General features: G+C 49.3%; 1 protein-coding gene across 4 annotated transcripts in view; it reads right to left on the bottom strand.

Annotated features, from left to right (window-relative positions):
• ABO (ABO, alpha 1-3-N-acetylgalactosaminyltransferase and alpha 1-3-galactosyltransferase) overlaps positions 1-20,208 on the bottom strand; it is a 37,919-nt gene extending 17,711 nt beyond the window's left edge. For 2 of the 4 annotated variants that reach the window (XM_070799614.1, XM_070799613.1), the window contains exons 1-2: positions 19,288-19,399; positions 346-418 (exon numbers count right to left, since the gene is read on the bottom strand). In XM_070799614.1, coding sequence (XP_070655715.1) covers positions 346-418; positions 19,288-19,348 — 134 coding nt within the window. In that variant the 5' untranslated portion in view covers positions 19,349-19,399. Of the gene's footprint in view, positions 1-345; positions 419-19,287; positions 19,400-20,069 lie in introns of those variants that run through there. The other 2 variants (XM_070799615.1, XM_070799616.1) reach the window with 2 other exon arrangements.
• Between the last annotated feature and the right edge of the window lie 3,384 nt (positions 20,209-23,592).

A 23,592-nucleotide genomic window follows, 5' to 3' on the forward strand; every position in this document is an offset into this window, starting at 1 on the left:
TTGGGAGGCAGGTTCTGTACCATGAGTGCCACCTGGGAAGCCCTGTGAGCCCCTTTTGTTGATGTAATTGGTGTTTCTAAAAAGCTATGAGCACTGCCTTCCGGAGCCCTCCCCACCCGCAGTCACATTTATACCCAACTCCCAGGTGAGCCCATCACCTGCAGTTACAGCCACGCCTGTAAACCACCTGGGAGCAGAGCAAGGTGCTGGAGGGGAACCGGCGCCTCAGCCTTGCCCCGACGAGATCGGCACAATGGGAATTACGACGCCATTCACACCTGCTCTGGTCACTTAGGTCATGAGTCCCCTCCTCCACAGGGCCCCGGGCTGTCCCATCCTCCTTACCTGTAGAAGCCCAGAAGTACGGCAAAGAGCAGGATCAGACACAGACAGGACTTGGTGCGGTTTCCCCAGAAATCTGTGAAGAGGAAGTCTGGGTCACCTGGTGCCTGTCACCCTGTCGAGGCCAAAATCAGGCACTGGCCAGGGATGGCCTCTCCCTCCTTTACGCTCACAGGGCAGGTGGGTTGTAACCTCTCCTGGAGCCGTAATCCCACTGAACCTTGCCCTGCAGCCCCTGGGCACCTGCCTGGGCACTCCTGCTCATTAGCAGGCCCCTGGAGGCCAGGACCACGTGGACACTCCAGAGAAGCAGGTGCAATGGCCATGAGCTGACCAGCAGGGTGGGTGACGAGACACAGGACTGTGAGAGACAAAGGTCGCAAGTCCAGCTGCCAAGGGGGTTCCTAGCCTCCGAAATACCTGAATCCCTAATGCTGTAGGAGCTCGCACCAGGGTTACCTACAACAGAAACAGGCCCGGGAGACCCTGCAAGGATCCTACACTCCAGGGAATGTGCATGTTTGAAGGAAGCTGTGTCATATGTGCTGATACAGTCTTGGCTGGAGGTTGTGCGTTTAGCAAACCCCACGCTGGCGCGCTGCAGTCCACAGGGTTGCAAGGAGTCGGACACAACTGTGTGACTGATCGACATCCTGAATAAGCCCCCACCTGCGGCCAGCACACTGGGTCTCAGAGGCCCAAGTCTCACGTTGCAGCGGCCTGAGGGGCTCCCAAGTGTGAACTAAGAAAAGTATGTACATCGGGTGCAGTCCAGAAACATTTACCAAAGAACCGCGTTTGGCCAAAGACAGACACGTCTGCTTCCTTTGACTAGGTGTGAAGATGAAAATGGCATGAAGATGAGATTTCTATTCACATATATATAGCCAAGGCACGGAAGCAACCTAAATGACCATCAACAGACGGATGGAGAAAGAAGATGTGGTAGGTATACAAGAATATGTACAATGGGACGGTACTCAACCATAAAAAGGAGCGAAATAACGCCACTTGCAGCAACACGTGTGCACCCAGAGGTTTTCACACTAAGTGAGGTGAGCTAGACGGAAAAAGGCAAATATATGGTATCACTTATAAAAGGTCCAAATGAGTAGGAATAGATCCACAGACAGAAAACAAGCTGATGGTTATCAAAAGGAAAAAGCGGGGAGAGGGATAAGTTAGGAGTTTGGGATTAACATATACACAGTATTATATATAAAATAGATAACCAAAAAGGACTGGTTGTATAGCACAGAGAGATTTACTCAATATTATATAATGACCTAGAAGGAAAAGGAATCTGAAAAAGAATATATATACATGTTATATGTGTGTGTGTGTGTGTATATATATAAAATTCAGACTGAAATTGAAGGAAGTAGGGAAAACCACTAGACCATTCAGGTATGACCTAAGTCAAATCCCTTATGATTATACAGTGGAAGTGAGAAATAGATTTAAGGGCCTAGATCTCATAGATACAGTGCCTGATGAACTATGGAATGAGGTTCGTGACATTATACAGGAGACAGGGATCAAGACCATTCCCATAGAAAAGAAATGCAAAAAAGCAAAATGGCTGTCTGGCGAGGCCTTACAAATAGCTGTGAAAAGAAGAGAAGCAAAAAGCAAAGGAGAAAAGGAAAGATATAAACATCTGAATGCAAAGTTCCGAAGAAGAGCAAGAAGAGATAAGAAAGCCTTCTTCAGCAATCAATGCAAAGAAATAGAGGAAAACAACAGAATGGGAAAGACTAGGGATCTCTTCAAGAAAATCAGAGATACCAAAGGAACATTTCATGCAAAGATGAACTCGATAAAGGACAGAAATGGTATGGACCTAACAGAAGCAGAAGATATTAAGAAGAGATGGCAAGAATACACAGAAGAACTGTACAAAAAAGATCTTCATGACCCAGATAATCACAATGGTGTGATCACTGACCTAGAGCCAGACATCCTGGAATGTGAAGTCAAGTGGGCCTTAGAAAGCATCACTATGAACAAAGCTAGTGGAGGTGATGGAATTCCAGTTGAACTATTCCAAATCCTGAAAGATGATGCTGTGAAAGTGCTGCACTCAATATGCCAGCAAATTTGGAAAATTCAGCAGTGGCCACAGGACTGGAAAAGGTCAGTTTTCATTCCAATCCCAAAGAAAGGCAATTCCAAAGAATGCTCAAACTACCGCACAATTGCACTCATCTCACACACTAGTGAAGTAATGCTCAAAATTCTCCAAGCCAGGCTTCAGCAATATGTGAACCGTGAACTTCCAGATGTTCAAGCTGGTTTTAGAAAAGGCAGAGGAACCAGAGATCAAATTGCCAACATCCGCTGGATCATAGAAAAAGCAAGGGAGTTCCAGAAAAACATCTATTTCTGCTTTATTGACTATGCCAAAGCCTTTGACTGTGTGGATCACAATAAACTGGAAAATTCTGAAAGAGATGGGAATACCAGACCACCTGATCTGCCTCTCGAGAAATGTGTATGCAGGTCAGGAAGCAACAGTTAGAACTGGACATGGAACAACAGACTGGTTCCAAATAGGAAAAGGAGTTTGTCAAGGCTGTATATTGTCACCCTGTTTATTTAACTTATATGCAGAGTACATCATGACAAACGCTGGACTGGAAGAAACACAAGCTGGAATCAAGATTGCCGGGAGAAATATCAATAACCTCAGATATGCAGATGACACCACCCTTATGGCAGAAAGTGAAGAGGAACTCAAAAGCCTCTTGATGAAAGTGAAAGTGGAGAGTGAAAAAGTTGGCTTAAAGCTCAACATTCAGAAAACGAAGATCATGGCATCCGGTCCCACCACTTCATGGGAAATAGATGGGGAAACTGTGGAAACAGTATAAGACTTTATTTTTCTGGGCTCTAAAATCACTACAGATGGTGACTGCAGCCATGAAATTAAAAGACGCTTACTCCTTGGAAGGAAAGTTATGACCAACCTAGATAGCATATTGAAAAGCAGAGACATTACTTTGCCAACAAAGGTTCATCTAGTCAAGGCTATGGTTTTTCCTGTGGTCATGTATGGATGTGAGAGTTGGACTGTGAAGAAGGCTGAGCACTGAAGAATTGATGCGTTTGAAGTGTGGTGTTGGAGAAGACTCTTGAGAGTCCCTTGGACTGCAAGGAGATCCAACCAGTCCATTCTGAAGCAGATCAGCCCTGGGATTTCTTTAGAAGGAATGATGCTAAAGCTGAAACTCCAGTACTTTGGCCACCTCATGCGAAGAGTTGACTCATTGGCAAAGACTCTGATGCTGGGAGGGATTGGGGGCAGGAGGAGAAGGGGACGCCAGAGGATGAGATGGCTGGATGGCATCACTGACTCGATGGACGTGAGTCTGAGTGAACTCCGGGAGTTGGTGATGGACAGGGAGGCCTGGCGTGCTGCGATTCATGGGGTCGTAAAGAGTCGGACACGACTGAGTGACTGATCTGATCTGATCTGATATATAAAATACAGAATCACTTTCCTGTACACCTAAAATGAGCACAATATTGTAAATCAACTATACTTCAATTAAAAAAATAAAAATTAAAGACAACAAAAGCTTGAGCTTATACAAGTTTACAATGAATTTGGTAACACTGTGTTATATAATTCTGTATAAACTCTATGTGTCCCATATTTTCAATGTTTAAGGGAACTTGATATGCCCAGTTTGGGTTTGATTTAATGGATGGAGAAGATTTTCAAGTGCATAGGGAGATTTTGTACTTGAGAGCCTTCTGTTCCGTCTTGTGTGTCTAAGAGAATTAGATGAATCCAGCTTACAATCATAGTTTAAAACAAATTATGCTGTGTGAAAAAATCCAGATAGGAGCAAGTACTTACTGGAAGATTCCATTTATATATGATTCTGCTGCTACTGCTGCTAAGTCGCTTCAGTCGTGTCCAACTCTGTGTGACCCCATAGACGGCAGCCTACCAGGCTCCCCCGTCCCTGGGACTCTCCAGGCAAGAACACTGGAGTGGGTTACCATTTCCTTCTCCAATGCATGAAAGTGAAAAGTGAAAGTGAAGTCGCTCAGTCGTGCCCGACTCTTAGCGACCCCATGGACTTCAGCCTACCAGGCTCCTCGGTCCATGGGATTTTCCAGGCAAGAGTACTGGAGTGGGGTGCCATTGCCTTCTCCAATATATGATTCTAGGGAATGCAAATTGATCTGTAGTGCCAGAAAACAGAATAGTGGTTGCCTGGGGATGGCGGTGGGCAGAGCATGGCAGAGAGAAGTTGCAAATGAGCACAGGACTCTTTGGGGGGTGAGAGTTATATTAATTTTCATAATTGTCATGATGGGTATTGCAGGTGTACACGTCAAAGTTATTAGATTCTATAGTTTCTAAATTAATGTGTAGTTTGTTACATGTCTACTTTACCTCTATAAAGCTGCTTTTAAAAAAAGAAAAAGAAAAGAAATGCATCCAGATTGGAAAGGAAAAAGCAGATCGGTCTGTATTCCCATACTACATGTTCATCTCTGTAGAAAATCTGATGGAATCTATTTTAAAAAAACCATTAGAATTAACAAGTGAGCAGGTGAGTTTAGCAAAATGGCAGGATACAAGGTCAGCATACAAAAACCAATTGTTATTATCAACAACCTCAGATATGTAGATGATACCACTCTAACAGCAGAAAGCAAAGAGAAACTAAAGAGCCTCTTGATGAGGATGGTAGAGGAGAGTGGAAAGCTAGCTTGAAACTCAACATTCAAAAAACTAAAGTCTTGGCATCTGGTCCCACCACCTCATGTAAATAGGAGGGGAAAAGTGGAAGTGGTGACAGACTTTATTTTCTTGTGTATAGATTGGCGATCTGTACACAGAAATGATGAACTTTGTTCCATGTACAAACATTAACTGCAATGGATCATAGACAAAGATATAAGAGCTGAAACTATAAAACATTTAGAAAAAAATAATACAACTTTTATGGCCTTGGACGAGGTAAAGATTTCTTAGATACAACACCAAAAGCAATAACCAGAAAAGAGAAATTCATAAATTGGATTTAATCAAAATGAGTAACTTCTGCTCTGTCAACAACACAGGAGAATAAAAAAACAAATCAGCCAGGAAAAGATTATTTCCAAGTCACATATCTGATAAAGGAGCCGCATCTAAAACCCAATTGTATGAAAACACACACATATTATTTTTATTGTTGTGATGGACGGGCAGGCCCGGTGTGCTCCAATTCATGGGGTCACAAAGAGTCGGACACGACCGAGCGACTGAACACGACTGAACTGAACTGAACTGTCTAGTCCCCCAGTCATGTCCAACTCTTTGTGACCCATGGACTGCAGCACACCAGGCCTCCCTGTCCCTCACCATCTCCCAAGGTTTGCCCAAGGTCATGCCCATTGCATCGGTGGTGCCATCCAGCCGTCTCATTCTCTGACACCCTCTTCCTTCTGCCCTCAATCTTACCCAGCATTGGGGAGTTTTCCAATGAGTCAGCTTTTCACATCAGATGACCAAAATACTGGAGTTTCAACTTCAGCATCAGTCCTTCCAACTAGTATTCAGAGTTGATTTCCCTTAAGATTGACCGTTTTGATCTCCTTGCAGTCCAAGAGACTCTCAGGAGTCTTCTCCAGCACCACAGTTTAAAGGCATCAATTCTATACATAGGGTTAGCCAAAAAGTTCATTCAGGTTTTGCAATAAAATCTTACAGAAAAACCTTTGGCCAACCCAATACATATATGTATGATCTGAACACACGTGACTTCATTAAAGAAGATATAGAGATGTCAAAAAAAAGTTTATGAAAAATGTTCATCATTAGTCATTAGAGAAATGTACGTTAAAATCACAGTAAAAGAAATTTCCAGACGGCCCAGTGGTTGGGACGCTGCACTTTTACTGCCAAGGATGCTGGTTCAATCCCTAGTCGGGGAACTAAGATCCCACCAACCATGTGGTGAGGCTGAAAAATAAATTAATTAAAATTAAAAAGAAATCATTTTCAAGTATAAAATAACACCACAGTAATATACTGTTATATATCTACTAGAATTTAAAAGGTCAATAATACCAAATGATGGTGAGGATATGAAGCAACCGAAACTCTCTGTGATAACCTAGACGAGTGAGAGATGGGAGAGAGGCTCAAGAGGGAGGGGACAGGCGTGTACCTATGGTTGATTCACGTTGATGTGTGGCAGAAACCAACACAATATTGTAAAGCAATAATCCTTCAATTAAAAATAAATAAATTAAAAAAAATGTTTTTAAGAAATTCTCATATGCTTGTGTGGGGGGGTTGTAGTATTACCCAACTGCTCTGAAAAAGTTAGGCATTTCCTACCAGCTGACCCAGCCTTTCCATCAGAAATGAAAGCGTGTGCGCACAAAGACTGATGCAGCAGCTTTATTTGTCACAGCGAAGAATTCAAACGTCCATCAACAGATGGAAGGATATGCAAATCGATGTGTGCCTGCACCACAGCAGAAAGAACGAACTGGATACACAGATCTGCGTGGAGGATTTGCAAAATAATGAGAGGCCAGATGAGGAGGAGTCATTACTGTACAGTTGCCTGTATACGAAATTCTGGAAGATGCACAGTAGTCTATAGGGACAGAAAGGGGGCTCTGGCTTGTGTGGCAGGGGTGGGCAAGGTGGAACGGGGCACAGAAGGGCAAGAGGAAACTGTAATGGTGACAGGTTCATCTGTTACCCCAATTGTGGTGATAGCTTCACGGAGGTACACAGATGTTACACGTTTATCCAACAGCACACTCTGAATACGTGTAGCTTATTGTTGCTGGGTTTTAGTCGCTAAGTCATGTCCGACTCTTTGGGACCCCGTGGACTGTAGCCCACCAGGCTCTTCTGTCCACAGAATTCTCCAGGCAAGAAAACTGGAGTGGGGTGCCATTTCCTTCTCCAGGGGATCTCCCCGACCCAGGGATGGAACCCTCAATTATGTCAATTATTCCTGAAGCTGTTTTAAAAATAAAAACAATGAAGCCACAGCGAGGTCCCGCTTCTCACCATCAGATGGAGAAAAGACCAGCGATGATGGACGCTCTGCGGGAGGGACTGAGTGAACTGCGTGGACCGCACCTGCTCACGCCTCGGTGTGGCACTTTCTCAAGGCAGGGTAGGAGCCGGGAGAAGGGCGAGCAGGCATATCACCCCTAAGAGGGTGAAAACTGACCCTTGGGGTGCAAAAAACCTTGGACATCAATGATGTGTGGCCTTCCAAAGCTTAACCTGACTCAATAGTGAAGTCGCTCAGTCGTGTCCAACTCTTTGCGACCCCATGGACCGTAACCTACCAGGCTCTTCTGTCCATGGGATTTTCCAGGCAAGAGTACTGGAGTGGGGTGCCATTTCCTCAATAAGATCTTCTAAAATATTTTCCATTACAGTGCCGTAGCTGTGTGTGTGGAGGTGGGGGGCGAGTGAGAAACACCGCTGTAGAGAGTAGAGAGGGTAGAACCCACAACGAAGGCAGATGAGACAGTACCTGCCCAGAGGCAGATTCAGCAAGTGACCTTGCAGATTCAGTTCGGACTAGCTACAGGGCAGAGGAAGCTGCACACGAGTAGAGTGACTGCTAGGCTTGGTATGTGAGGGCAAAGGACCGGTAGCAACCCAAGGGTTCCTCTGGGGCGGGGCTGTGCTGATTAAATTGGCTTTGGTGTGTCCAACAAAGCATACTATACAACCGTCAAAAAAAATGCGGTTGGAATTTATAAGTCGTGCTTCAAGCAAAGTACAGAACAGTGCAAGTAATATTCTACCCATTGTGCAAGAAAACAGGGTGGAAAGGACATGTAATCATATTAACTTACATTTACATTAAAAAAAAAAAACCTAAAAGGCAGCAGCAAGGAGATCCAACCAGTCCATCCTAAAGGGGATCAGTCCTGGGTGTTCACTGGAAGGACTGATGCTGAAGCTCAAACTCCAATACTTTGGCACCTGATGTGAAGAGCTGACTCATTTGAAAAGACCCTGATGCTGGGAAAGATTGAAGGCGGGAGGAGAAGGGGACGACAGAGGGTGAGATGGCTGGATGGCCTAACCAACTCAATGGACATGGGTTTGGGTGGACTCCGGGAGTTGGTGATGGACAGGGAGGCCTGGCATGCTGTGGTTCATGGGGTCACAAAAAGTCGGACACGACTGAGCGACCGAACTGAACTGGCTGAACTGAAAAGGCAGCGCAAGAAATAAATGCAAAATGTGCATAAAGAGCAGGGGAGCAGTATTTGCGGTGGCCAGGTGGACGTGACGTGTAGTTTATCTCCTGAAGAATCATTGTTATTTTTTAACCAGGTAATGTACAATGTGTTAGTCGCTCAGCCGTGTCTGACTCTCTGTGACCCCATGGATTGCAGCTCGCCAGGCTTCTCTGTCCATGAGATTCTCCAGGCAAGAATACTGGAGTGGGTTGCCATCTCCTTCTCCAAATATACAATAATGACATTAAATAAGCATGTAAATAAACCAGAATAACATGTCACTTTTTAAATCCTGGAGAGGAGAAAAGCCCAAGTTTGACAAAAGATTTTCTTAATAGCCCTAAATGGAGGCAAATAAATATGACCCAATGAAGTGCTATGCATGGTTAAAAAGAACCACAGACAAAGTCAAAAGAAACCAAAACGGAGAAAAAACTGTTTACAACTCATGTCGTAGAAAAATCCTAATTCCCTTAATAATACCTCCTATGACTTAATAAATATAAGCAATTGTTGAATTTTTTTCAGGGGCAAAGCGTGTGAAATGACCATGCATGTTGAAAGGCATTCAGCCTCATGATAGGAAGGGTGGGCAGATAACGGTTGTTTGAGACTCCAGTTCTCACCCACCGGGTGAGCAATGGGGTGTTGGCTGTGCCCTGGTGATAAGGTGTGTGCAGGACCAGGTGAGCAGGGGTGCGGCAGAATGTGACGTGTGTACATCGCTTACATTTTTCTTTTGACTTGTCTGCCTCTGGCGCCCCTCCCTTTTCATCTGAGCATCTCTTTAGAGAAAATCTTGGAAAAGAAAATCCTCTATTCCTGAGCCCTCCAACCCTTCTCCAGAGTCTTCTTAACCCTCACTAGCCAGCCTTTCACCCTGCACCTCACTGAAGCTTCCCTACACAAAGCCTCCAAGAGTCTCAGCTCCCTAATCCGATGTCTTCGTCCTTGTCTGAGTTAACGCATCAGCTGCAGTTGAACTCTTTGGGCTATTTCCCTTCGCTCTTCCTCGCCATGTAGCATGAGAACTGGAGGCTCCAGGCGTGGTCCTGGGCTCCCTCCTGCACCCGCACTCACCACCCAGGGGCTCCTAGAGCATTAAATATCATACCTATGCTGATGACCCTGCATATCTGCAGCCTTCACCGCTCTGTGGACCTGCGGACCAGGAAACTGGAATGGCCATCCCCACTGAGGGCACATCAACCTTATCATGGCCAAACAGGACGTACAGGTCCCCATCACCACACCTCCAAGGGGCACGCTTCCTGTCTGAGGATAGGGCATCACCATGCACATAAAGGTCCAAGACTGAGACTCCCTGGTGGTCTAGGGGTTACGAATCCGCCTTCCAGTGCGGGGGACGGGGGTTCAGTCCATGGCTGGAGAACTAAGGTCCCAGAGGTCATTATTGCTGTTTAGTTGCTAAGTAGTATCTGTCTCTTTTGCGAGCGCATGGACTGTAGCCCGCCAGGCTCCTCTGTCCATGGGATTTCCCAGGCAAGAATACTGGAGTGGATTGCGATTTCCTTCTCCAAGGGGTCTTCCTGATCTAGGGATTGCACCCACATCTCCTGCATTGGCAGGAAGATTCTTTACCACTGAGCCCCACATGCCACAGGGCAATTAAACCCACGAGTCACAACTGGAGAGAAGCCCGTGCACCCAACGAAAGACCCCGCGTGCCACGAGGAAGACCCTGTGTGCCACAACTAAGACTCCTCACAGCCAAAAATAAATAAATGTTAAGAAAGTCTGAGGCTGGGAATTCCCCAGCGATCCAGTGGCTAAGACTCGGAGCTTTCACTGCTGGCCCCAAGTCCGAGCCCTGGTTGGTGGCCATAAAACAAAACAAAACAAAAAAACCCGAGGCATCTTTAACTCTTCCTTTTCCTGAATTCAGTTCACCGTCTCACTGTGTCAGTTCCAACTTCAAGATGTATCCCTGGTCATGTGGGAAAAGGTATGGCAGTTCTTCAAAAAAATCAAACATATAATTCTTTATCATCCAGCAAGTCTGCTCATGGGTATATACCCCAAAAGAGGTAAAAGCAGAGACTCAGACAGATATTTGGACACTGGTGTTCACAGCAGAATTATTCACAAGAGCCGAAACGAAGACACACCCCAACATCCATCGATGGATAAAGAAACCGTGGGGCATCAGTACTGTGGAATTCGAGCCAGCCTTACAAAGGCTTGGCATGAGATGCAACAGGATCTTCTCTGGTGGCTTAGACGGTAAAGAATCTGCCCGCAATGCAGGGGACCCAGGTTCGATCCCTGGGTTGGGAAGATGCCCTGGAGAAAGAAATGGCAACCCACTCCAGTATTCTTGCTTGGAAAATCCCATGGACAGAGGAGCCTGATGGGCTACAGTCCATGGGGTGGCAAAGAGTCGGACACGACTGAGCGACTAACACTATCCCTTTCGTGAGATACAATGTGGATGGACTTCAGGGACATCATGCCAAGTGGAGCAAGCCAGTCACCAGGGGCAAATCCTGTAGTTTCCCACTTCTCTGAGGTCCCTAGAGGAGTCACATCCTTAGAGGCAGAAAGTAGGTGGTAGGGGTCAGGGGCCGGGGCTGGGATGGAGCATAGAGTTTCCACTTGGGAAGATGAGACGTTCTGGAGACGGTGGTGGTGATGGCTGCATAATGTACTTAACGTCACAGGAATGTACACTTAAACGTGGTTTAGATGGTAAGTTTCTTGTTATGTATATATTACCACAATAATTCTTAAAAAAAAAAAAAAGTGGGCCGACAAATGGGGTGGGCTTGGAGGCTCATTTCCTGCCGCTGATGGGGCTCAGTGGCCCAGGCGAGCTGACGGGAGGGTGGGCTGAAGGTGGGTCCCGTCCAGCAAAGCCACATCCCGACCTCGAGGTTCCCCTGTTGGCATCTCCCCCGGCCCCATGCAGGATGGCTGGGGGCGTCGGGACACGTGTTCTGACTCTCTTCTCGTCCCTTCTCTCAATGGTGTTTGGCACACAGATCTGGATGGAATCTTCTCGGCCCACACCTTGTACAGTTCAGCTGCCCAGTGGCTCGGAGCTGGAAGCTGGTCTGGGTTCCTGGCACTTCCCAGCTGACTTCCTGAGCCCCCCGACTCCTCACCCACCTCTGAAACAGAGCGGGCTGCACAGGTGAACCTCAAATGACTGTTCTGAGGCAAAGTGCAAGAAGCTCTCCTGTGCTCCCACAAAGGCATAGGGCTACCAGCTCAGGACGGGGAAGTGAGCCCAGAAGGTGGGGTGCAGTGAGGTGAGCTGGACCAGAGAGAGGAGGAGAGGCCGGATGATGGAAGAGACCATGGAAGGCTCCTGGCGTTGGAGGATCCAGGGAGCCTGGAAGCTGGGCCGCCAGGCCCCAGGGTTGGACTGGATATGGCACTTGGGCACGACAACAAGCAAGCTGTCATGGTGTTTGTCCTGAGTCGCACGTCCAGGGAGGGAGAGGGTGTGGGGATGGAGTAGGGAAGAGGTCTCGAAGGCTGCACTTCCCCGACAGGTTCTTGAAATCTGTGCCCTGACACCGCCAAACCACACCCAGAGGTGTCCCGGGGCTGCTGCCAACAGGTCAAGTGAGATGAACAAAGAACACTTTATCAACCACTAACCAAGGAAGCCAGAGATTTTTAATTTCAAATATTCAAAGCAAGATCAAACCAGTCAATCCTAAAGGAAAGCAATCCTGAATATTCATTGGAAGGACTGATGCTTCCAGTACTTTGGAGCCGACTCGTTGGAAAAGACCTTGATGCTAAGGCAAGATTGAGGGCAGGAGGAGAAGGGGACGACAGAGGATGACATGGCTGGATGGCATCACTGACTCGATGGACGTAAGTTTGAGCAAGCTCCAGGAGGTGGTGAGGGACAGGGAGGCCTGGCAGGCTGCCGTCTATGGGATCAAAAAGTCAGACTTGACTTGCTGACTGAACAACGACAGCAATTCACAGGGCCTCAGGTGTCCCCTAGGCCACCCTGAACTTCCTCCTTGGAAACAGTGCTCCTCCTTTCTTAGTGCTCAGGCGAGGGGAGGAAATAGAGGGCTTTGCAGAGGACAGTGTGAGCATCACCGTCCCCCAAGAATTCATTACAGGAGCTCCAGCCAGGGAGGAACTTTCCATAGAAGGAACAGCCTTGCCCAAAGTCATGTAGAACTCCTGGCAATGTCAGGGCTCAGATCCAGGCCAGGGTGACCGTCTGCCTGGCTTGCATGAGGCCAGTGGAGTCCCTGTTCAGACTAAATGTCTGAACAAGGAGTGAAAGAAAGTAAAAGTGTCAGTCACTCTGTTGTGTCCGACTCTTTGGGACCCCGTGGACTCTAGCCCGCCAGGCTCCTCTGTCTGTGGGATTCTCCAGGCAAGAATACTGGAGTGGGTTGCCGTTTCCTTCTCCAGGGGATCTTCCTGACCCAGGGATCGAACCCGGGCCTCCCGAATTGAGGGCAGACTCTTTATTGTCTGAGCCCCCAGGGAATCCAAGGGAGCGTGGACGATGCTCCCAATCTCATAGGTAAGAAGGAAATTCAGAGGACACCCTGACTCTCTTCTGATAACAGCCTCCTGGTAAACGTCTCCAGGATGGATTTCATTTCTAGAAGCGTTTTTAGTTGCAGGTTAATCAACACAGAAGGATCCTCTTCTAAGTCAGAAGAAACATCTCTGGGATGTATCCCTAAAAAAATGGACATTTTAAAAATAGATGGGCAGAAAAGGAAAAAAAATTTGAAGTCTACTGTGATTGCCTGGCATTTAGATAAATTGGGGCTATGGAGGAAAATGACCTGAATATGGGTCTCTAAATTACAGTACTATCTTGCAATTGGATCTTTACTGTTGCAAGATGGGAAGATGAACTGAGGTTCTATATGTCCAAGACTTCATGGTCCTTTACCAAAACCCCACTCTGTGTGTCTCCTGTAGTGAAAAGCCTGGGGAGTCGGAAAGCACTCCCAACATGTTAGGTGAACTCCTTCTAACCCTCTCCAATCTTTCCCGTGCTTCTCCGGAGCCACCTGCTTCCCCAGATCCCTCTGACCAACCCCTCACCCCACCTATGTTCCTTTATAGTCTCCATTACCCCAGGAGGGAGAGACTAGTCCCTCGGGGTGATTCATAATGGGACTTCCTATAAGCCAGAGTCGGGAATAGGATGTCCTCTTCAGGAAGTTGGTGAAGGACAGGGAGGCCTGGCGTGTCGCAGTCCATGGGGTCACAAAGAGCCGGACACGACTGAGCGACTGAGCTGAACTAACTTAGGGAAGTGGCAAAGGGCAAAAGGACATCCAGTCAGAGGACATGTACCCTTCTCTTTGACTTAACCCCATGTAAACAGCGACTGAGCCCGTTTTCAGAAGACCTAGTAAGTTTGTTGAAAGGTTTCAGGCCCTAACTCTGGCCTGTAACTTGGAAGGGTGTCCAAATAGTCTTATCTACTTGCTGTACCCTTGAGGAAAAACAGAGAGCCTGGGCGGCAGCCCAGGGGTACCAGGAGCCAGCATGGGAGTTCCCACCCATGACAAAGGACATGCGGAGAGGCCTGATATGCAAAGGCGAGTCAGGACTCGAGGGCCCCCCGGATCTGCCTGAGCGTCTACCCCAAAACCAGAATCTGTCTGTTTTACTATTTTACGACTTTCTTTTTTTTTTTTTTTTTTAACTATTTTACGACTTTCACCAACTCCTCTGACATTAACGGGGGGCTATCCCCGATCACCTTTTCTTTGAAGAAAATCAACTTAAAGCTCTAGTTAATTAGCCTCCTGGGCATATTAAGAGTATTTCAATCCAAACCCCTCAGATGGCTCTCTAACTTGCCTGACAGGTTTACCTGGATGGAATGACGGGAAGCTTAAGATATTCAAATAGTATAGAGAAATTGTTAGAATGGAACTAGCAGAATATTTCATTGTTGAGCCAATGCTTGCCACATCCCCTATATTGTGTATATTAATTAATATAGTTGGTATATAGAAGAAATAAGTAGTGGCCTTGGTGCTAACAACCTTAGACCCTTAAGGTAATAAATTCTTTCCTTGCTGTGAGCTCACTGCACCTTTGTCCTATAGGAATGCAACTTTATCTAACACTTTCAAAGGATGGCGCCAAACTTTAAAATAATTACTCTTAGAAAAAACAAGTTTTCTGGTTAACTAACCTTTATCAGGACAAAGACTCCTAAAATGTTAATAGGCCTTCTGGCCAGAAGATGATGTAAATCACCTAAAGCATTTGTATACGATAAGTTTGCAGAAAAGAAAGCCTGGTCTCGATAAGGATCAAAGACTGCTGACTTTGCACGATTTCACACCCCCTGTTATCCTCTATGCACAACTTAAGGTATATAAGCTCCCTTTGAAAATAAAGCTACTGGGCCTTGCTCACCGAAGCTTGGTCTCCCCACGTTGTTCTTTCTTGCTTCCTTTTCTCTCCTTTTCTCCTCTGTTCTTCCTTCAGGATGGCTGATTCGGAGCGTGGGGGCTCTCTGAGACCACTTACCTGCCTGGGCTTCTAAGACGCACTCCAAAAGGTGCCTAAGGTGGGGCACCTTCAGCTATTCAAGAGGGCGCCTGCGGCCTCCGTGGTCAGAGCAAGTTCGGTGTCACGAACTTTATTGGTTTCCCACATAAACCAGTCAGGTCAAGCCTCTGTCTCTTTCTCCTTTTAACTATCCTTTCGCCAATGCCGTCCTCCTGAGGATATCCCTGGATCCAACCGGGGCTGGACCCCGGGACAGGGACACACTGACGAGGACCGACCCGAACGTTCTGATGTGGGTGGGGACGCGGTCTCACGTCGGGAATCCTGAGGGCATTGCAGTTCCTGGGAACGGACAGAAGCCGGCGAACACTTGCTACGGTGTGTACAGAAGAATGAGAAAGTGCATCAAAAAGTCAGTTAACTATGAAAAGGCTAAAGGAGCAACCCAAGAAGGAAAAAGAAAATTCAGCCCTCTTTCAGGGATGGCCTGTGGTTTTTAAAAAAAAATCTACTGACCTCGATCCATCCACTCCTGAGGGGTCAGTCCCTGCTGGGACAACATTTTATCAGCCATCCTGCCCCTGATAGCAGGCGGAGACTCCAAAAGTTACAATTCGGCCCACAAACCCCGATGCCCCAGCTCCTAGAGAGACCTCTGGGCTATTTAATAATCCAGATCAAACCGAGGAGGAAGAGAGAACCTGGCGTGCAAACAGGCTGGCCAGGGCCCGAGCTAAACTGACGGCCACGCTGTTAGCCATGCAGCCTCAGGACAACCCAAGGGGGCCACGGAAGTCCAACCGTCCTCCTGGAGGTAAAACCAGCAGGGGTTATGCTTCAAATATCGGTCAACTGGCCACTGGGCCAAAAGTGCAAAAAAAAAAGACCCCCCTGGTCCCTGCCCAGTCTGTACACGGTCCTCGGAGGTGGGACTATCCCCTCCCAAAGCGGGAGGGACTCCCACTCCCCAGACAGCTGTGCTGGACGACTAAGGCCGCTTGGGGCTTCTGGTGACGCCCCTCAACAAGCTGTCTGTCTCCATCAAGAAGCCGTGGGTGGTCCTTGACGCGGCAGGTAAGAAGACTGACTTTTTAAATCAATACGGAGCCACTTACTCTGTCCTGACTTCTCCCTCTGGACCTCTTCCCTCTAAAACCTGCACAGTAACTGCTGTTGATGGAAAACCTTGAAGCAGTTGCTCCCCTGGGCCTCTCACTTGCCAATCGAACACACACTCTGTAGCTGTGCCTGAGCTTCCTACCCACTACTGGAGAGGGAAGTCGCTCAGTGTCCGACTCTGCGACCCCGTGGACTGTAGCCCACCAGGCTCCTCCGTCCACGGGATTTTCCAGGCAAGAGTACTGGAGTGGGGTGCCATTTCCTTTTCCAGAGGATTTTCCCGACCCAGGGGTTGAACCCGGGTCTCCCACATCGTAGGCAGACACTTTACTGTCTGAGCCACCAGGGAAGTTCTCCCCACTACTGGGGAGAGACCATAATATGGCTGCCTCTCAGCCATATGACAATTAGGAGACCCCAGGCAGCCCTTGTTCTTGACTCTGAATAAGAAAGATCACTCGCAAGAGCAAGATCCTATTCCCTGATGTTTGGGGCAAAAGAATCCTTGGGAAGTCCATAAATATCCAACCTGTAAAAATTAACCTTAAGCCAGAAGCCACTTATCCTAATAAGACATAAAGTTGGGAGCAAAAAAAAGTTTGCAACCCCTCACAGATAAATTCTTAAAACATGGCCTCTTAGTACCCCATCAGTCTCCACAGTGAACAAGTGTTAGTCTCTCAGTTGTGTCTGACTCTGCAACTCCATGGACGGTAGCCCGCCAGGCTCCTCTGTCTGTGGAATTCTCCAGGCAAGAATGCTGGAGTGGGTAGCCACTCCCTTCTCCGGTGGATCTTCCCAACCCAGATTCTTCACTGTCTGAGCCACCAGGGAAGCCCCGTGCAATATCCTAATTCTGCCCGTTGTTCAGTCAATGGGGGAATGTCGAATAGTACAAGACCTTAGAACTGTGCAAGGCAGGTGGTCCTTATCAGTCCCCCCCGTGGCCCCTGAGTGGGTTGCCATTTCCTTCTCCAATGCATGAAAGTGAGAAGTGAAAGTGAAGTTTGTGTCTACTAGGCTCCAAAGTTTCAAGTAAGGCTCATGATGACTCAAGGAGTTCAACCCATTCCTGTGGAGGGTGGTTCAAGTCCCTGCAGGCCCTTGGCACAGTCAGCAAGGGACTTCTACACCTCTCGGGAAACCTAGGGTCTCCGGGAAGACCAGCAGGAAGAAGTTTCAGAAGGAGAGACCGCCGGTCCCTAACCCCTTACGAATAAGGGTGTAGAGTCTCTCAGTGGGAAGTGAGACAGGCTGGGACGCGGGAGACGACGCGGGACCCTTTTCTGCAATACTTGCCCCTGGACACACCTCTCCTCCAGCAACAAGACACAAAGAATTTCTATGGCACTAAAAATAACTTCATGCACGCACAGTTGGGGTAAATTCTGGACAAAAGATACAAAAAAAAAAAAAAAAACAAACCAACCCTTAGTTATCACCTCAGAAAAGCCAGGAACAAAAGCAGGGGATTGGGAACAAAAGCAGGGGATTGGGAGCAAAAGCAGGGTAGCCCGCATGCACCCTGCTCACAATAGCACCTGAGGGGTGGGCGAACCAGCCCTGCAGTCCCACGCCTGGACACACCCCTACCCTCAGCCCACAAAAGGAACAAGCCTGCCCACCCCCCACACCCCCAGTAAGCAAGCAAGCAAGGGAATCTGTTACTTCTCACTACCCTCTGCTGCCGCAGACCCCCCAGTAAAACCTTGCCTGAACTTCTCTGGCCTCTGGTCAATCTCTACTGTCCGGCCTCTGGTCAATTTCTGTTGACTGGGAAAGGCCGAGAGCCCTGGTTCCCGCGGCTCCCACGCACCACCCTCACAAGGGCCTCTCTGCTTGGGTCGTGAAGAGCAGACTGAGGACACATGGCTTCAGGGAATCAGTACAAACTCGAGCCACTTGAGCCGGGAACACCCAGTGCGTCCTTCCCAGTCTGTTTGGGAAAAGGATTTCTTCCAGGAGCTCTACCCGGCAACCCAGCCTCAGCCAAGTCAGTCTGCCTCCTTCCATCAGTGAAAGAGAACTTCCGTGTCAACTGTCAGAAAAAAGAGGCGGCCGTGCACCCTGGTCTTCCGAGAGAGTGTGACCCCCAGGCACCCAGGGGCTCCCGTGAGCAGGCAGAGGACTGGGTCTTGCTCCCACTGACCCCTGAAGGACGGCGGGAGTCCCGCCTCCCTCCACTGTCTCCTCCTCGCATGTGGTGGCAGGCATCCCCTACGGCCAGTCCCCCCGACCTCCGGTCCCTGGAGCCAGGAGGGCGCAGAGAGAGGGATCCAGGTTGGTCCTGGTCGCCTCTCCGACCCTCCCAGCTTCCCACCAGGGCCGCCTCCTCCTGCTCTGGGTTGGCGGGTGGCCGGGAGGGCAGGGGAGACTTCCTAGGCGTCTGGAAAGCCCAGAGCCCCCAGGTCCCTCCCTACCTTCCTCCACCGGTCAAGTAAGGGGAGACTCCAGGAGCTGGGGTTTGACCGCAGCCCTGGTTAGTCCCCGGGAGAAGGGGACCCACAGAGCGGGTTTTCCCATTCATGCCTCGGACCGCTGCTCTGGCAGGTTCATTGCAACCGGCCCCAGATGAGGTGAATGAACAGTGCCTGGGTCGGCCCGGGACACACGCATACAAGAGTCAGGTCCCAGTGTCCTGGCCTGCCCCCAGGAGTGGCCCCCGGCTACAGGGTGCCCCGCCCCCCACCCCCAGCTGGAGCTTGGGTTGCACACCAGCGCCCCACTATCCTGCCTCGCACTGTGGGTGCTCACTGAGCTGGGCTCTGTGAAGGGGGCACATGAATGGCCCCGTGCGGGGTTCCTGAGGAGTCCAGGTGCCCGGCAGTCCCCTTGCCCGTAGAGACTGGGTTTTGCATGAGCAGTCACAGGGGCTGGGCGGGCCCACCCAGGGCTTAGGAGGGTGGGGATGAGAGCAGGCGGTTCCCAGAAGAGAGAGGAGTGGTTGCCAGGAAGCCACAGGGCGGGGCAGGAGAGGGCCAGGCTGAGCCTCCACCCCCACCCCGGGGGCATAGAGCACCCTAGCAGCACGCGGCCCCTTCCTCCTCCTCGCCCGCTCTGGTCCATTCCCCTCTGCCTCTCGACCCCCAGACTCACAGGTGGCCTTGGTTGACGCTGGCTCGTTGCTTCGGGTTGGGGCTGGGCTGGGCTCTGCCATCCAGGAAACAGTCTGTGCCTTCAGAGCTTCCTTGCCCCTTGGCCAGCTCCTCCTTCCCTCCCTCACTCCCTCCCTGCTTCCTGCTCTGTCCCCGCCCCCACCAACCCCCCACTCCCCAGATGTCCTGGGTTCCAACTTCCCACACTGGGACTTCGAGAGACTTTGACCCGGGAGGGCCTTTGACCGGGCAGTCTTCACAGCAGAAGGAAGTCCTTCGGTGACCATCTGCTCCCTCCTCTGGGGCCCAGACAAAGTGGAGGAAAGAGAGAGCTCCGGAGATGCGCCTGTTGGGGGTGCTTCTACCTGGGGGAGACCTGGCTGTCGAATCAGGACAGCTGCCCTCAAGGGTCTGCCCTCCACCCTCCACCACCCTGGGCACGTCCAGGCTCCTCTGTCCGTGGAATTCCCCAGGCAAGAATACTGGAGTGGGTAGCCAGTCCCTTCTCCAGGGGATCTTTCCTGCCCAGGGACTGAACCCCGGTCTCCTGCATGGCAGGTGGATTCTCTACCTGTCTGAGCCAGCAGAGAAGCCCTACTTCCCTGAGAGCCATCACCATTCCTGCCCGCGACCACCCACCACACACATAAAGCCTTCTCTGCACCCATCTCCTGGTTCAGGACCGCCGGCTCTAACCCCGCTGGGCACGCTTGGCCAGATGGTCAGATCCCTTGAGAGGTGCCCACACCCCTGATCCTGGAGCCCTTGGCCCTCCCCACTCACCTCTGGGATCCATGGCTCCTGGGAGGACCTGCAAGCCAGGTGCTTGGAGATAGAGGCCGGGGATGGGAGGCTGCGGTCAGCGCAGTAGAAGCTGAAGGCAGCTTGGACCTCAGGCTCAGAGCCAGAGCTGAGGACTTAGGTCCAGCCCCTTCCCCAGGGCCAATCCTGCCTGTCCGTTCGGGGTGGGAGGAACCTCAGCAGCTCACCTGTTTGCCCAGATCTTCCCAGGGCCGCCAGCCAGGTCAGTCCCACGACGGAAACCAGACTTGTTGGCTGGATGCCCAAAGCTGGCTGCCCCCGTAGCTCGGGGGCAGTGACTTGCCCACACCTCAGATCACAGAGGGGCCCCGGGGGCCGCTCCCCCTGCTCGCAGGGCCAAGCCCTGCCCCGCGCTCTGGCCCTCAAGCCCAGCGAGGGGTGCTAGTGGTGGACCCCCGCTTGCCTCTCCCCCCCCCCCCGCCCCCTTCGCCGTCTCTCCACCCTGGGGACTGCTTTTCTCAAACACCTGTTGTCTCACCCGCCTGACGCTGAACAGCCCGGAGGCCCTGGACACTCGCTGGGCTCCGTCATCCTCTCTGGAGGGAAGCTTCTGGCCCCAGAGAATCCCAGCATTCGGGGGTAAAGGGGAGCTTCAGTGAAGTTGTCCCTGTGTCTCCTGGGGAGGTCCATCTGGGGAGCGGGAACCCCAGGCCGGTGGGCCTCATTCAAAAGTCCAACACGGCCCAGCTCACCAGCTCAGAGAGGGGCAGAGGAGACGGCAGCCCTCTCTCTGCCCCCTCCCCCAGCTCACGCTTTGTGTGCCGGTGCCCGCCTGCCCGCCTGCCCGCCCGGCCGAGGGAGGGGGACGAGGGAACCAGGCTGGATGGGGAGCAGCCTCCTGAGTAGCGGCTCGCAGGCTCATCCTACAACCTGGACGCTGTCTCCTCTCCAGCTTCCATCCCTGGGTGCCGGCCACTGGGGAAGGAGGAGAGGGTCCTTGCACCAGCATCCCAAGGGCAGGTCCTAGCCTTTGCCGAGCTGGGGCTGCGGGAGCCACAGGAAAACAATGAAGTCATGCTATTTGCAGCAAATGGATGGACCCAGAGGTGGTCACACTAAGCGAAGTAAGTCAGAGAAGAACAAATATCATATGACCTCACTTCTATGTGGAATCTGAAAAAGTGATACAGATGAAGTTCTTTACAAAGCAGAAATAAACTCACAGACATAGAAAACAAATTTATGGTTCCCAAAGGGGAAAGGATGGGAGAGGGATAAATTAGGAGTCTGAGGCTAACATACACACACTACTGTATATAAAAGAGATAACCAACAAGGGCTTACTGTATATCACAGGGAACGACTCAGTATCTTATAGTAACCTACGATAGAAAAGAATCTAACATACACATACGAATCCTAAAGATTCAGTGTATATATATATATATGAATCACAAAGGCTGCATATATGAATCTTTCCTGTATACCTGAAACTAACACATTGTAAATAAACTATATTTCAATAAAATATTTTTTAAAAAAGTTGAATGAAAATCATCTGTCACCTTTACCTCATACCATATACACAAAAGTTAAATCCCTTTTTAGTTAATTTTTGTGAGCCTAAATATAGGAACTTATAAATAAAAGCTCTTAGGGGAAAACAGAGGTTTCTTGACTTGGATTCAGTGATGGACCCTTAGATACGACTCCAGAAGCATAAGAACAAAAGGAAAAAAGGCAGCGGGCCTTCATCTGAGTTTGAAACTCTTGTGCATCAGAGAACACTACTGAGAGAGGGAAAGCAACGCAGTGAAGGGGGGTATTTGCAAACTGTAAATCTGATAAGGATCCAGTGTCTAGAATGTGTAAGGGACCTTTCAGATCAGATCAGATCAGATCAGTCGTTCAGTCGTGTCCGACTCTTTGCGACCCCATGAATCGCAGCTCGCCAGGCCTCCCTGTCCATCACCAACTCCCGGAGTTCACTGAGACTCACGTCCATCGAGTCAGTGATGCCATCCAGCCATTTCATCCTCTGTCATCCCCTTCCCCTCCTGCCCCCAATCCCTCCCAGCATCAGAGTCTTTTCCAATGAGTCAACTCTTCGCATGAGGTGGCCAAAGGACTGGAGTTTCAGCTTTAGCATCATTCCTTCCAAATAAATCCCAGGGCTGATCTCCTTCCGAATGCACTGGTTGGATCTCCTTGCAGTCCAAGGGACTCTCAAGAGTCTTCTCCAACACCACACTTCAAAAGCATCCATTCTTTGGTGCTCAGCCTTCTTCACAGTCCAACTCTCACATCCATACATGACCACAGGAAAAACCATAGCCTTGACTAGACAGACCTTTGTTGGCAAAGTAATGTCTCTGCTTTTCAATATGCTATCTAGGTTGGTCATAACTTTCCTGCCAAGGAGTAAGCGTCTTTTAATTTCATGGCTGCAGTCACCATCTGCAGTGATTTTGGAGCCCAGAAAAATAAAGTCTGACACTGTTTCCACTGTTTCCCCATCTATTTCCCATGAAGTGATGGGACCGGATGCCATGATCTTCGTTTTCTGAATGTTGAGCTTTAAGCCAACTTTTTCACTCTCCACTTTCACTTTCATCAAGAGGCTTGTGAGTTCTTCTTCACTCTCTGCCATAAGGGTGGTGTCATCTGCATATCTGAGGTTATTGATATTTCTCCCGGCAATCTTGATTCCAGCTTGTGTTTCTTCCAGTCCAGTGTTTCTCATGATGTACTCTGCATATAAGTTAAATAAACAGGGTGACAATATACAGCCTTGATGTACTCCTTTTCCTATTTGGAACCAGGCTGTTGTTCCATGTCCAGTTCTAACTGTTGCTTCCTGACCTGCATACACATTTCTCAAGAGGCAGATCAGGTGGTCTGGTATTCCCATCTCTTTCAGAATTTTCCACAGTTTATTGTGATCCACACAGTCAAAGGCTTTGGCATAGTCAATAAAGCAGAAATAGGAACCTTTAGAACGCAGCAAACACCACTCAATTTCAGAATGGACGATTCTCAAAATGCACATCGCCAATAAGCACGTGAAGAGATGCTCAGCCCCCCAGCCATCAAGGACACGCACACACATCAAAGCAACAATCAGACAACCCTTCACACCAAATCCAAAAAAAAAAAAAAAAGGAAAATGACAAGTGATGTGAAGGTGTGGAGACATCAGAACCCTCACGCTTTGCCTGGGAATGGAAAGTGGTGCAGTTGCCGTGGTAAACAGTTTGGCAGTTCCCCCAAAATGTAAACGCGGGATTATCCTATGACCCAGCAACTCCACTCCTCGGTATAGACCCAGAGGAATTGAAAACAGACCAGTACATGCACCCAAACGTTCACAGCAACGCTGCTCACAGTAGCCAAAAGGTAGAAAGAACCCCAGTGTCCATCAACAGATAAACGGTTAACACAGAATGGTCTACTCTCACCACGGAGTGTCATTCAGCCATAAAGAAGAAGGAAGTACTGATACATGCCACCTCGTGGATGGACCCCAAAAAACAATGTGATCAGT

Source organism: Bos indicus, chromosome 11 (assembly GCF_029378745.1).
Source record: "Bos indicus isolate NIAB-ARS_2022 breed Sahiwal x Tharparkar chromosome 11, NIAB-ARS_B.indTharparkar_mat_pri_1.0, whole genome shotgun sequence".
Lineage (NCBI taxonomy): Eukaryota > Metazoa > Chordata > Mammalia > Artiodactyla > Bovidae > Bos > Bos indicus.